Source organism: Dipodomys spectabilis, unplaced genomic scaffold (assembly GCF_019054845.1).
Source record: "Dipodomys spectabilis isolate Male_0828 unplaced genomic scaffold, ASM1905484v1 ptg000411l, whole genome shotgun sequence".
Taxonomy (NCBI): Eukaryota; Metazoa; Chordata; class Mammalia; order Rodentia; family Heteromyidae; genus Dipodomys; species Dipodomys spectabilis.
The window spans coordinates 1,718,791-1,734,314 of NW_024871088.1; the positions used below are offsets into that span (position 1 = coordinate 1,718,791).

Consider the following 15,524-nt stretch of genomic DNA (forward strand, 5'->3'; position numbering starts at 1 on the left):
GTCATCTGTTCAATTCATTTGCCCATCTGAGGATTAATTGTACTTCTGGTGTTCAATTATTGAGTTCTTTATATATTGTGGATGTAAATAACTGTCCTAATGAATAGCTAGCAAGATTTCCTTCTATTCCGTAAACTGGCTCTTCATAATGTCAATACTTGAATGTGCAGAAAAATTTTACTTTGATGTAATTCCAATTGTCAATTCGTGCTTATTTCTGGAGACCTATTCAGAAAGCCATTGCCTAGGCCTTCAAGTGTTTTCCCTGCTCTCTTACATTATGAACTTTGATCCATCTTGAATTTGATTTTTGCCCAAGGTGAGAGTAGTCTCACTAGATATATGGATATACAGTCTAACCAACACCATTTGTTAAAGAGGCTGTCTTTTCTGCGTGCAGGTTTATGTATGGCTTTAGTTTGTACCTTATTACTATGTTCTACAATAATATGTAAGTTTTGGTTTTGTATTGTTTCCCAGAAGTCTTGCATATTCTGTTCACAAGTTCTTATTTCTTTATTATTGTCTGAATGTTCTCACTCATTAAGCTTGTCTTCAAGCCCTGAAATCTTCTCTTTTGCTTGGTATAGTTTGTTAGGGAGACTTTTTATTGCCTTTTAAAAATTTTGCTTTATTGAACTTTTCATTTCTAGTATATCTGTCTTCCTCTTTTTTTGTAATCTTATTTATTGAACTTCTCATTCATATCCTCTTGAAATTTCCCCTCAAACTCAATCTTTCCCTCCTTTCTCATTCCTTCTCTCCTCCCATCCCATCCCTCCTTTCCATCCTTCCCTCCCTTTACTCCCTCCCTTCCTCCCTCTCTCTTTCCCTTCCCATCCCTTCCTCCCTCCCTTCCTTCTTTCCTGAGATTTTCATACATGTACATAAGATTCTTTGACTGATTATACTTATCCTTCCTATTCTTCATACTTAAACTTTTTCATCCCTCCATTGGTTCTTTTTTTGTGTGCCAGGACTGGGGCTTGAACTCAAAGCCTCTTGTTTTTGCTTAGCTTTTGTGTTCAAGTATGATACCCTACCACATGAACCATACTTCAACTTCAGGCTTTTTGCTAATTGGACATAAGAATCCAGGAGCTGTTTTTGCCTAGGCTGGCTTCAAATCTTAATCCTCAGGTTTCAGTTTTCCCAGTTAATGGATTAAAGTTTTATATTTCCTGCACCGGTCTAATTCCCTTCTTATTCCTAATAGTGCCTTCATCTACTTTCATGCTCTTTGTTTTTATGACTCCATATGAGAGTAACACGTACTACAGTTCCATCCATTTTCCTGAAAATGACATGAATTCATTTTTCTTAATGGCCTTTTAAAAATTATTTTTACTGGGGTTTGAACTCAGGGTATACAGGTACTCTACAACTTGATATTGTCTCCAGGGTATACTTGTTCAGTGAGATGAGATTCCATGCTTAGATCCCCAAAACACATTTTTTCTAACTAATGTGTTTATAGTCAGGGAAAAAAATTACAAAGTGATTTTAATGAGCCATGATTCAGTGAATGGCAATTTGTCCCAGCTACAGTACTAAGAATCAAGTTCTATACTTTTTTTTTTTTTTTGGGTCCGGTCATGGGGCCTAAACTCTGGGCCTGGGCGCTGTCCCTCAGCTCTTCAGCTCAAGGCTAGCGTTCTACCACTGGAGCCACAGCGCCACTTCCGGCTTTTTTCATTTTGCTTATGTGGCGCTGAGGAATCGAACCTAGGGCCTCAGGCATGCAGGGCACAAGCTCTACCACTGAGCCATCTTCCCAGCCCCTCAAGTTCTATACTTTTAACACATGTAAAATAGATTCAGTTTCACTGGACAGCACAAGAGGAAGAAAGTGAAGAAAGCTAAAGTAATCATGCCAAGCTATGAAAAAAAATTGCACGAATCCCTTATATAGCTTAAATAAAACTACTTCTCTACTGAAGAAAAAAAGAGAATTCAAACAAAAATCCATATCTGTAACTAATGGATTCTCAACAGAAGTAATAAAAACACACACCAGAGAAGAGTGTCTTTACAATAAATAGTGCTGAAAAAATTGACTAGACACATGTAGGAGACTTAAATTAGATCCCTCTTATCAGTTATAGGAGTCAACTGAAAATGGATTTAAAACTTAAAGGTAAGACCTCAAAATATGAAGCTACTAGAAGAAAATATAGGGGAAATTCTCCACGACACTTGATAAGCAAGGACTTTTTTCTGAGAAATCATAAAAATATAGGAAATGAAAACAAAAATAGAGAAATGGAATTTGATAAAACTGAAAGGCTTCTGCACAGCGTAAGAAATAAATACAATGAAGAGACAACCTGTGGAATAAGGAAATGCAAAAGGAACTCAATAGCAAAAAGATTCCAAATAATCTGATTTAAAATTGGCAGTACAGATTCTACATTACAGTTAGATAAGTGGAAGTTTTTGGTGGTCTATTTTATACTAAACACCTAAAAATAATAACAATAAACTATTTCAAAAAGCTGGAAGAAAGTTTAAAAAGTTTTCATTAATGCACATTATACAAATTAAAGGGTTTCATTGTGATGTTTCTATATAGGTATTTAATATACTTTGATTATATTCACTATATTACTCCATCTCTTTCCCTTTCCTCCCTTTTTCTTTTTTTCCCCAACTCCTCAGTAGTATCTCTTTTATGTTTATGACCTTTCTTCTCCCCTCCTTTAGTTTCCACAAATAAGAGAAAACATGTGATACTTTGTGGGAATGGTTTATTTCACTTACCATGATGACTTCCAGTCCCATTCATTTTTTTCAGCAAGCAACATCATTTCATTCTTCTGTACACTGAGTAAAACTCACTCTGTGTATGTGTGTGTGTGTGTGTGTGTGTAGATGAACGGGTAAATGTGATATATGTGTGTGTAAATAAAATGTTATACATGTAACATTTATAAAATCACATTTATTTATATATAACATATATAACATACATAAATATATATATGTATATACACATAGATATGTGTATATGTATATTTCACATTTTATTTATTCATTCACATATTGATGGTACCTAGGCTGGTTCTCTAGTTTAGCTATTATGAATAGTACCTTAAAAAACTGGGTATACAGATATCTTTGTAGTTTATTGACTTTGATACTTTAAAGTATATATCCAGAAGAACTATGTATGGATTATATAGAAGTTCTATTTTTTTGCGTGTGTCAGTTGTGGGGCTTGAACTCTGGGCCTGGACACTATCCCTCAGCTCTTCAGCTCAAGGTGAATGCTCTGCTACTTGAGCCACAGTGCCACTTCCGGTTTTCTGAGTGGTTGATTGGAGATGAGTCTCACGGAGTTTCCTGCCTGGTCTGGCTTTGTACCGTGATCCTCAGATCTCAGCCTCCTGAGTAGCTAGGATTACAGGCATGAGCCACCAACACCCAGCAGAAGTTCTATTTTTTTTTTTTAAAGGAACTTCCATACTGATTTCTATATTGGCTGGACTTGTTTACATGCTCATCAGTAGCAGATAAAAATTCTTCCTTCCGACACCCATGCCTTCATTTGTTATTTGTTTTCTTGATATCTGTTTTAATTTGGATGAGGTAAAGTATTAATAGAGTTTTGATTTGCATTTCCTTGATGCCTAAGGATGGCAAGTGTTTATTGGCTGTCTGTACTATTTCCTTTGCAAAAGTATCTGTTCATTGCTTACTTGTATTTTTCTTTCCTTTTTTTTTGTGTGTGCTGGTACTGGCTGGGGCTTGATCTCACAGCTTTATGCTCTTGCTTAGTGCTCAGCTTTTTCACTCATAACTAGTGTTCTACCACTTGAGCCACACCTCTAGTTCCTCCAATTCCCACTTATTGACAAGAGAATTTACTTTTATGTTGTATGATTTTTTCAGTTCTTTCTATGTTATAGATATTAAATTCTTTTCAGAAGAATATCTAGTAAGTATCTTCTCCCAGCTTTTGGTGTTAGTACTGTGGCTTGAACTCAGTGCCTGGGTGCTGTCCCTTAGCTTTATCTGCTCAAGGCTAGTGCTTTATCACTTCCATAGTTCTACTTCTGGCTTTCTGCTGGTTAATTGGAGATAAAATTCTCATAGTTTTCCTGCCTGGGCTGGCTTTGAACCACAATCCATAGATCTTAGTCTCCTGAGTAGCTAGGTTATAGGCATGAGCCACCAGCACCCAGTTTTTCCCATTTTTAGATAATCTGTGTTGACTGTTTCTTTTGCTGTATAGAAGTTTCTAGTTTGGTACAATCCATTTTGTCAGTTGTCTTATTTCCAAACCAATTGTATTCCTATTCAGGAATTACTTGTGCTTATATCTTGAAGAGTTTCTCATATACTTTACCCTAGAAACTAAGAAGTTCTACATCTTATATTAAGGCTTTTGACCCACTTTGACTTAACTTTTTGTATAGAAGTTTAGTCTCAGTCTTCAGTCTTATATAGATATCCAGTTTTCATGGCATCATTTGTTAAAGAGGCCGCCATTTTTCTATTTTATGTTTTTGGCACCTTACTTAAGAATCAAACAGCTAATAGGCTTCAGCTGATCTCTGAATGTTCTATTTTATTGCATTGTTCTTTTCTAAATAATTTTTGCAGTGCCAGGGATTTAGCTGAAAGCCTTGTATTTTGTTGGTAAGCACTCTAGCAATTAGGCCATGTTCCTATTTGTTTTTCTTTTTCTTTTATTTTTTCAGGTAGGGTCTCACAGTAATTTTGTCTAGGCTGGCCTCAAATCCCTTTCCTCCTGTTTTTGCCTCCCAAGTAGCTAGGATTACAAGCATGTACCACAGCACCTGATGGTTTGGCCTTTTTTTTTTCTTTTTCATTTTTGGTGGTATAGGGGATCATGCTGGGTAGACACTCTTTGGCTTGAGCTTCAACCCTTGTTGCTGTGGTTACTTTTGTGATAGAGTCTTACTTTCTCTAACACTTTCCAATCAAGCTGGGATGACAGATGGAAACCACCACACTCAGCACTTTTTGGGTTCTCTTTTGGTTCAGCTTTTTTGCCCAGGGTGGCCTAGAACCACAGTCCTCTTGCTTTCAGCCTCCCTCATAGAGATGTTGACAGGTGTGTACTATAGGGCCTAGATATTGGTTGAGATGGGTTCTTGCAATCTTTATGCTTAGGCTAGCCTCAAAATGAGATCCTTCTAATCTCTGCCTCTTGAGTAGCTAGGATTAGATACAATCACCAGCACCAGGTAGGTGTTGAGTCCCACAGATCTTGTATGTTCTGTTCATACATTCTTGTTTTTGTCTGACTGTTACAACATATCTACCTTATCTTTAAGTCCTATTACTCTGTCTTCTATGTTGTCTAGTTTTTAGATAAGACTTGCAATTGAGTTTTAAAATATGACCTTATTGAGCTTTACATTTACAAAATTTCAATTCGATTTTATTCTAAATTTTATTTTTATTTTTATTTCATTCAGTTGTTCATTTATATTCTCTTTGAATTTATTTTGGTTTTTAATCATGTCTTTGATTTCTTCAATCATTCTTATAATTATTTGAATTATTCAGGCTTTCATCCATTTCACTAGTAGAATCTGTCTGTGTGGAAGAGCTGACTTTTGTGGGACTTTTACTGTATGGAGATTTGAACATTTAGGCCAAGTTATTGGAAGAGTTAATCTCTTGTTATTTTTTAGTTGAAATATTTTCAAAGTTCAGGCAGGACTGGGTTAGTGACAGAGTCAAAGTGCAGCTTCTTGTAGGTGGAGTTTGGGCATAGTTTAGTAATCAGATTTTCTTTTTTTTTTTTTTTTTGTCGGTCGTAGGGCTTGAACTCTGGGCCTGGGCGCTGTCCCTCAGCTCTTCAGCTCAAGGCGAGCACTCTACCACTTGAGCTACAGCGCCACTTCCGGTTTTCTGGTGGTTTATTGGAGATAGGAGTCTCACGGTCTCTCCTGCCCGGGCTGGCTTTGAACCGCGATCCTCAGATCTCAGCCTCCTGAGTAGCTAGGATTACAGGCGTGAGCCACCAGCGCCAGGCAGTAATCAGATTTTCATACAAACTTCTGTAGTCACTGAGGACAAAACCAACTACACCAAAAGGAGAATATTAGGTTCAAAAGCAATCGTAATGATAGACATATTCACTATAGAAATAGAGTACTGCCTGTTTGAAAATAATTACCAACTTCAACAATTAATTATCAACTTCAATAACCTAGAGGAATAAAATATTAAAGATAATATTACTTGAACAAAGATGCACTAGTGAATGAAAACAACAATGGTATAAAAACAGGAGAAATAATAATATTGAATAGCATAAAAATAGAGAAGTAAAAATGAGAGAAGAAAGAAGCAAATGGAGGAGGTATCAAGAAAAATAATTAAAATTAGCCAATAGTAAAGTGGGAAACAGATCATATTATTATTAGATTATTACTCAGAGAAAATGAAACAATCTAAAACTACAATAGTACAGAAGAATTGTAGAAAGAGGAATAAAAAAGAGAAGAAAAAGCAAGAACAAGACAAAATATCTAACTGGAGAATGAAAGTGAATAAAAATGGAGGGAGGGAGAAAGGAGAAGGATAGTTGAAAATTAAATATTTAAAGCTGGTTATGGTAGCTCACATTTATAATTCCAACTATTGGGAAGCTGAGGCAGGGAGACTGCAAGCCCCAGGATCACATAGGCCCTATAAGGAGAGGCAAAGAAATTAGATCTTAAATGGAAACGTCATGAAAGGGAAGTCCAAAAGTGAAAAAGAGCAAAAAGATATGATATAAAATAGAATGATATTTATTTTAATATTTAAGTTGATCACCCTGGTTTTAAAAGTCTCTGTAGAAAAGTAGACAATCAAAAGTGAAAAGGGAGAAGCAAAAGAAGAGAATAATTTTTTAATAAAGAAAACAAGCATCTAGTCCTCTGAAAATGTTCATCTTGTGGGCTGTAGTGTGAACTGTGGGATCAGTGCCCACTGGGTTTTCTTTACTTGGCGAGGGAAGTCTGTGTAGTATTGACTTCCTCTGTTTTCCTTTGTGTTCTCCTAGCAACCAGAGGGCATATTTTATAGGGAAGGATGGCAATATCCTGCAGTGGCAGAATGCTCTGCTGGTCTCTATCCTCTAGATCTTTGTCTCCCAGAGCTCTTTGCACTTGGGAAGTCTTCACTATGTGGTGCTCTTCACATCCCTAAAGCAGACATACACACACACACACACACACACACACACACACACACACACACACACACACGTCTATAAAGATACTGTACAGAGGGGTTACACAAGTAAGGTAAGGAGTACATTTCCTATGGAGCATTGTTATCCCCTCCTTTGTTTTTATCAACAGTCAGTTTTTGCTGAGCTATTCCCAAAACACTTGTCTTACAGTTTATTATTTTTCACTTTGGCTGTCACCCATTGTCATTTTCCATCTGGCCTAATCCACCATAAACACACTAGCCAAACAACACTAGTAACAGGTCTGCATAGGACTTTAACTTTGTTAATCATATCCATGGTTATATCATTTTAGATATGAACTTTGCCCTGTTATATTTTCACACAACTCTTGCATTATCTTTTATTAAATCTGTCTTTTGACCTCATTGTGCCTGCTTGTCTCCTGTCTTAGTCTTTGCTATGCAGACTTTCTTGTGTGGCAAAATCAGTTCTCTACGCCAGTACTCAGTGATCCTTGCTGTGTGTTCGTGGAGCCTACATGTTATTTCTGACTTCTGAAGTTTCTAGCTCAGGGTCTTTTGTTTCTATGGCCAGTCCTGGGGCTTGAACTCAGGGCCTGGGCACTGTCCTTGAGCTTCTTTTGCTCAAGGCTAGCACTCTACCACTTGGGCCACAGTACCACTTTCAACTTTTTCTGTTTATGTGGTACTGAGGAATCAGACCCAGGGCTTCATGCATACTAGGCAAGCTACTCCACCACTAAGCCACATTCCCAGCCCATGGCTCAGGATCTTTACAAAATGTGTTCCTGCCAGTACACCATGCTGAAAAGGAAAGAACTTTTGCAGTGATCACCCATGCCCTATGTTGACTCTAAGATCTCTTTCTGGCTAGGCTGAAAATCTAAATCTGTTTGATACTGAGTTCAAAATTATGTTTTCTGAGTCTCTCATTCTTTCATTTTTGCTTCCTTCCTCTGGTAATTGCTTCTACCCACACAATTCACAGAAGTTTTCACCCTCCATATTCTGTTCTCCAAGACTCTGTTTTGTTAAATAAGATAACCTATGTTCAAACCTGAAACCACAGTGTGTTTTTTTCCTTTGGCTCTTGTTTATTTGTTCTTTCTTTTGTCCCAGGCTGAGCCCTTTGCAGCTTTGTATGCTCCATTCCATACTAGTCAATTGGTGCACTGGAGCAGACATTTTCTCCCTCTGTTCAGCTTGCTAATACTACCCATTTTCCTTTAAAAAATAGTTCTACCTGTACACTACTGAAATCTCAGTGCCTTCCCACTATCACCCATCTTAAAGGCTAGTTGCTTTCCAGCTGCTCCTGCTCATTTCCCTAGAAATGTATGTGATATTAATTTACCACCTCAAAAACTTCTCATATTTTTCTTGATCTTTGTAGGTTGGGTGCATCTGAAGAAGTAGAGACTCTCCTAGTATTTGAAGGTTGGCTTTGTCTTAGAAAACCCCATCTGAGGGAAGGGATGGGAAGGGGAAAAGAAAAACAAACAAAAAAAAAACCCCATCTGACATGTTCCATAGGCATCTTTTTAGTTTTCCAGTTGTTTCCTACCTGGACATATGAAAGGAATTTTCACCATAAAGATATGATAAATGTTTGAGGACATAGTTGTGTTTGACCTGATTTAAACATTACACAATATGTAGCAGGTATCAAAACATCACACAGTACCCCATGAATATGTGTAATTTGTGTTATATATCAGATAAAAATAAATTTAATATTAAGATGGGAAATATACATTTCTCAAAAGAAGATGTATAAATGGTCAAGCATACAAAATCAATATCATAAATTATCAGGGAAGTACAAATCAAAATCATGAGATACTACTTTACTTCTATTATTGGAATGGCTATTATAAAAAAGACAAATAATAACAAATAGTAGCAAGAATGTGCAGAAAGAGAAATTCTTATACCCTGTTGTAGGAATGTGTAGTATTTTGGTTTTCTGTGTGTAAATTAATAATTATGTAAGTTAGTACAGCCACTACGGAAAACAGTTTTTCCATAGAATGACCATATGATCCAGCAATCCCACTATTAGGTTTATACCTGAAAGAAATGAAATAAGCTGGGTGCCAGTGGCTTATGCCTATAATCCTAGATACTCAGGAGGCTAAGATCTAAGGATCATGGTTCAAAGCTAACCAGGGCAGGAAAAGTCTGTAAGACTCTCATCTCCAATTAATCACCAAAAAGCTGTAAGTGGAGCTGTGGCTCAAGTGGTAGAATATTAGCCTTGAGCAAAAAAGCTCATGGATATTGCCAGGTCCTGAGTTCAAGCACCAGGATCTGCATACATACACAAAAGGAAATGAAATAATAGTATCCATTTGCAGAAAACTGAAACTGCATCCCTATCTATCCCCTTGCACCAGTATCAATTCAAAATGTATCAAAGACCATAATGTAAGGTCTGAAACCATGAAACTATTACAGGTAGAAGGTAGGAGAAACAGTAGGACTCAGGCAGGAATTTTCTGAGTAAAGATCCAGAAAAAAGACTGCCTACAGAACCACAAAATATATGTCTCCGTCTATTTTTGTTGCTACAACAAAACATCAGAGGCTCATTTAGGTCATGATTTTGATGTTTGGAAAATCTAAATATCCATCATGTTCTCACCATTCAATCATGCATGCAACAATCATTGAAAACTTCCCCATTGAGGGTTATGCTTGGCCTCAGATGACAAGTATAAACTCTACAGTTCTGTCAAGATTTATCTCAAGGAGCTTTCAGTCTTTTCATCCTTATCAACCATCTGAGGAAAGCAAAGCAGGTATTATGATCCCTGCTTTATAAATAGAAAAGTGAAAAACAAAGGGTGTGTAACTATGCTGAGTCACACAGTTAGCTCACCATGGGGCTGGCTGGAGCATTGGAGTCTTCTCTCTATCTTAAACTCTTTCCATTTTTCCCACACGAAAGCAAGATGGTGAAGAACACAAGCTTGGAGCTAAGGTGGACTCAGTTCCACCATTTCTCAGCTGTGTGCTCTTGGGGTCCTTCTTTAATGGCTTCATGCTTCAATTTTACCCTCTATAGAACACTCTACACTTGAGCCACAGCATCACTTCCAGCTTTTTCTGCTTATGTAGTACTGAGGAATCGAACCCAGGGCTCCATGCATACTAGACAAGCACTCTACTACCAAGCCACATTTCTAGCCCTCTAGTTTCATCTTTATCCTGCCACTCTAGCTAAGTTTCTTAGATGGTATTCAGTCTTAGCATTAAGTACCATATTAGTAGTGAAGAGAAAAACTAAGACTCTTCAAAATTCTTCTAAGGGGAAAAATTAACTGAAAGAATATTCTAGTTTGGAGAGGACCAAACTTCTTTCACAAAATCATTGTTCTTTAGACTACTACAAATAAGAATAAGTCTCCTATTTACTTACAAGTGAAAAAGAGTGTAGTCTCATCCAGATGAATGGTCTTTGGCTTGATATATAAATCCACACTAGCAGTGTCCAAGCTGCGCTGGTGAGTCTTAGAGTTGTAGCATGATGCTGAGCGGCAGTGATCTCGAAGCCAGACATAATCAAAGTGCATCACAGTATTAGCATATTGCAATTCTAAAGAAAATATTACATTCATCAGAAATATTTATTTAAGAAAACTGAACAGAATAAATAGCCAGAAAACTTCTAGAAGATTTATACCAAGAACAAAGACAATAAAAGTAGTTCCTTACCAATTATTAAACCATAATATATACCTTCTATAGTTAAAATGGTGTGATACTGACATAAGAATAGACCAAATAATGGAAGAGTATAAGAAGCCCAGAAATACATCTAAATGGGTAGATGGATATAGGATGCCCTTGCACTATGTTAGCAAATCTTTGGTTAAGGTGAAGTTACATGAAAATGAAAACTCACAAAAAGTCAAATACTCTCCTATGAACCAATTTACTAATTTAGAAAAGTAAACAAAAAAGAAATCAAATTTATAAAAGCAACAAAACTATAAATTACCTAGGAATAAATGAAAACATGGAGGAATGCTATGGAGAGACCCATAAAACCATGTTGAAAGACTTGAAAGAAAGCTATAAGGAGAAGTACCATGTTTACAGAGGCAGTTTCAATAGTGAAAAGGAAAAAAAATCTACAAATTAAAACTCAAATTCCATGTAACTGTGATCTATATCCTAGTGAAATTTTCATGTAATGGATGTCAAGTCCAAAATCCATGTTGAAAAAGAACAGATTCATAATTTTGAGAAAGAAGAAAGTATGGGTATCAGATATAAAAAGCTTATTTTAAAATTATAGTTTTAAAAATATCAGTATAGAATAAATAAGTAGATCAAGGGAACATTACAAAGACTCATTCATAATATGAACCTGTAGTACATGAAAAATGTGGTATTTCCTAACTCTAGGAGAAAGATGGGCTCTTCAACGAGTGGTATTGGAAAAATTAATATTTCAAAAAATAAACTGTCTTTGTAACAGAAGTACATTTCTGATAGATTAAAATATAAAACATTATCTGTCAACCTCCTTGAGATAGGAAAGGCTGTTTTATATACTACAAAAAGAACAAAATATAAAAACATTTTATTTTGAAAACAATATAAAAACCTTAAAGCAAAATAGCAGAAAGCAAAAACACCCCAGCAGATTTGAATTTTGAATGTGTCCCAGTCCACACATACATCCTTTGGCAAAGGGCTTTAAGAATGATCTTTGATCACTAGTTGAATGATTACTGAACCATCTGAGGATTCTCAATTTTAGCGTTATGGATATCAAGGTTAGATAATTTTTTGTTGCAGGGTACTATACATACATTGTAGTATGTTTAGTAGCATCTCTGGTCTCTATGCAACCAGTAGCATCTTTCTCTCCAGTATGACAGACCAAAATGTCCCTAGAGATTGCTAAATATGACAATGTGAGGAGGGTGGGGAAAATTGTGCCAAGTTGTGAGGCACAAAGCTATGGTGACTCCAGAACAATGTCTAGGGAATCACAGTTTAAAAAACTGAAGTAGACACAACACTGGTTGCACACTCAACAGAATTACTTCAGGCAAGTCAGCAAACAAACAAATATGAAAAGCAGAGCAATAATCCCATTAATGTCAGAACTCAGTTACTGCAAGATATCAATTAAACTACCGGGGTCTTCAACAAAAATAATCATGGTAGGCAATATACGAAAAATCCAGATATTGAAGTCAACTGAGAGTCTGAAACAACTACAGTACTTTGGAACTGCTGATATTATGGGATGAAGTTGTTTATTTGGTGATGTCCTTTTAAAGTTGGACTTACTATCATAGGATCAAAGTGGGAATGATAAGCAAAATTATGCGTGTAATGATTATTTTGTCAACTTGATTGGGCCATGGGAGTGCCCAGGAATCTGGCTAAATATTAATCCTGAATATGTCTATGAAGTTGTTTCTGGAAGTGACTAACATTTGAATCAATAGATTGAGTAAAAAAATTTCTCCTCAATGTAGGTGGGTGTTACTCTACATTGAGGGTCTGAATGAAACAAATAGGTAAAAGGGAGAATTATGTTGACACAATAGTCTTTTGATCTTAGACTGGAGATTATACTATAAACTTTCTATCTAGGACCCCTAGACTTGGACTATAACTTATATCATTAGTTCTTTTCATTCTCAGGCCATCAGACTGAAACTGGAACTACACTGGTAGTTTTCCTGTGTCTCTATGTTTAAAGATGAGATTGAGGTACTCCTTAGCCTCTACAAAATTGCATGATCTAATTCTTTGTCTGTGTGAGTGTTCATATTACACATACCCATACAATTTCCCAGTTGATTCTCTTCTGTTTCTCTGTAGAACATTGACTAGCGTGAAAACTGGTAGTGAGAAGTAAGGTACTAATATAACAAACATCTTAAAATTTGGAAGTGGCTTTAGAACTTGGAAGTAGGTAGAAGCTGGAGAGGTATGCTAGAAAAATTCAAGATTACTACAAATGGAGTGATTCTGGTGAAGGCTCAGAAATTAAAGGGGAGAGCTGAGTTAAGAAAAACCCTTCATTTTCTTAGACAATACATAAATAATCATAAATAGAATTTTGGTAGAAGTGTGGATGGTAAAGGCCTTTCTCATAAGGTGTCAGACAGAAATGAAGATGATACCATTGGACAATGAGAAAAAATGTGATCCCTTTAATAAAGGGACAAAAAAAAAACCCTAGGCTGAATTGTCAAAGACAACTTGAGAACAATTAAGGAGGATATTTAGCTAAGATGATTTCTAACCAAACATTGAAGAAACACTGGTTCCTTCTGACTTCTTACAATAAAATACAGGATGAATGAAATAAGGAACTATTAAGTAAAATAGCAACCAGAACTTAATGCTTTAGAATTTTTATTTATCTTATTCACATTGCAAACAATGAGAAAACATGTTCTGAAGAGAACAGTAAAGTGTGGCTGACCCAGCATTTGATAAAGAATTAAGTGTGGGTATGAACCACTGTCCTACTCAACCATCTTAATAGATGCCAGGAACAGAGATAGGATTAAACCTGAAGAGACATTTATGATAAATGGATATTAAATTTTGTTGTTTTTCTGATTCTAATGATATCCCATAACATTTTTAATTTATTATTTTCATGTGGTACATTACATAAATCATTGCTTTGAAAAAAAATTAAACCAACCTTGCATTCCTGGATGGACTACCTGATCTTGATATATTATCTTTCATATGATATATTATCTTTCGTATATATTGTTGAATTCAATTTGTTCATATTCTGATTAGAGTTTTTGTGTCTATGGTCATGAACTACTACCCTCCAGTTACTTTTCACTATCTTTTTTTTGGTGAAGGAGAGCGATTAATGGATTTGATATTACAAAAGAACTGCATAATAAAATAAGTCATTTATTTTCTGGAAGAGAATGAAAGAAGGAGTGATATTTCTTTTTCAGCATTTGGTAGAGTTTATAGTTAAACAAGCTGGGTCTGATGTTTTTGACTTTGGAATATTTTGACTAGCAATCCTATTTTTTATAATATACATAGGACTACTCAAGTTATTTATTTCTCCTGGAATACATTTTGACAATTTGTGTGTATCTTGTTTCAGCTGTCATAACAAAATGTTATAGACTGAGTAGCTTAACAGAAATTTATTAATCACAGTTTTGAAGGCTGGATATCCAGATCAAGTTTTGATTTGGTTCCTGGTGAAGGAGAGAGATCTCAACCATTCCTTCCATTTTTATAAAACACAAGTTTTATTTTATCAGGGTTCTACCCATGTAACCTCACTTAATCTTAATTATGTTCTTCAAAGAACTGTCTCAGTGTAGTTATAAAGGGATTGTAGGGCTTCTATAAATGAATTTTTGGTGGATACAATTGAGTCCATAATAATTTATTTACAGGAATTGGTCTCTTTTATTTAACTTACCAAATTTGTGGGCACAGAATGTTTTCGTAGTATTCCCCTTTTTGTCCCAATATCATTAAGATCAATAAAAATTATTGATGTTGGTAATTTGTTTCTTTCTTTATTCTTGGTTAACCTGGATAGAAGTTAATCAATTTTATTTATTTCAAGGAAACAGATTTTGGGTTCATCGATTTTCTTGTTTCTCTCCATTTTCAATGTCACTGGTTTGTGGTCTGTCAATTCCATTTCTTGTGCTATTTTTTTTAATTTAATTTTATTTTATTTGTGAACATACTTCTTGTGCTATTTTTAAGTTTAATTTGTTCTTATTTATCTAATTTCCCAATGTAGTATGTAGCTTAGGCTATTTATCCATTCATTTACTTATTTATTTTTATTTTCTAATATATGTATGCATTGCATTCATTTCTTTCCAACCAATGCTTTAGCTGCTTTCTGAATTTCAATAGGCTATGTATTCATTTTTACTTAGTTCAAAACATTTTTAATTTCCATTAAGGCTGTCTATTCATGTACTTTTTAGAGGTCTATGGCTTAATTTCAAAATACTTGGGGCCATTCTATTTTTAAGTTTTTATTCCTACTTGACTATTGTATGATCAAAGTACGTATCTGTTGTTAAGAGTCTTTTAACTTTTTGAACTTTGTTTTATGGCTCAGATTGTAGTCTATCTTAGTGGATGCTTCATGTGCTCTTCAGAAGAATGAGTAGTCTACTACAGTTGAGTGAATTCTTCTACAAATGTCAGTTAGGTCTAGTTAGCTGAAAATGCTGTTCAGGCTATACATACCCTTGCAGATTTCTTTCCTAGCTAATTTATCAGTTGCTGAAAAAGAAAGAATGTCTCTAATGACAATTGTGATTTTGGTTATTTCTATCAGTTTTTGTTTC

At 35.5% G+C, this 15,524-nt stretch overlaps 1 protein-coding gene across 2 annotated transcripts in view; it reads right to left on the reverse strand.

The window, feature by feature from the left end:
* Nucleotides 1-15,524, reverse strand: part of Tmlhe (trimethyllysine hydroxylase, epsilon) — a 64,841-nt gene that overhangs the window by 13,128 nt on the left and 36,189 nt on the right. For both annotated transcript variants that reach the window (XM_042667555.1, XM_042667554.1), the window contains one exon: nucleotides 10,604-10,780. In XM_042667555.1, the coding sequence (XP_042523489.1) occupies nucleotides 10,604-10,757 (154 nt within the window). In that variant the 5' untranslated portion in view covers nucleotides 10,758-10,780. The remainder of the gene's footprint in view (nucleotides 1-10,603; nucleotides 10,781-15,524) is intronic.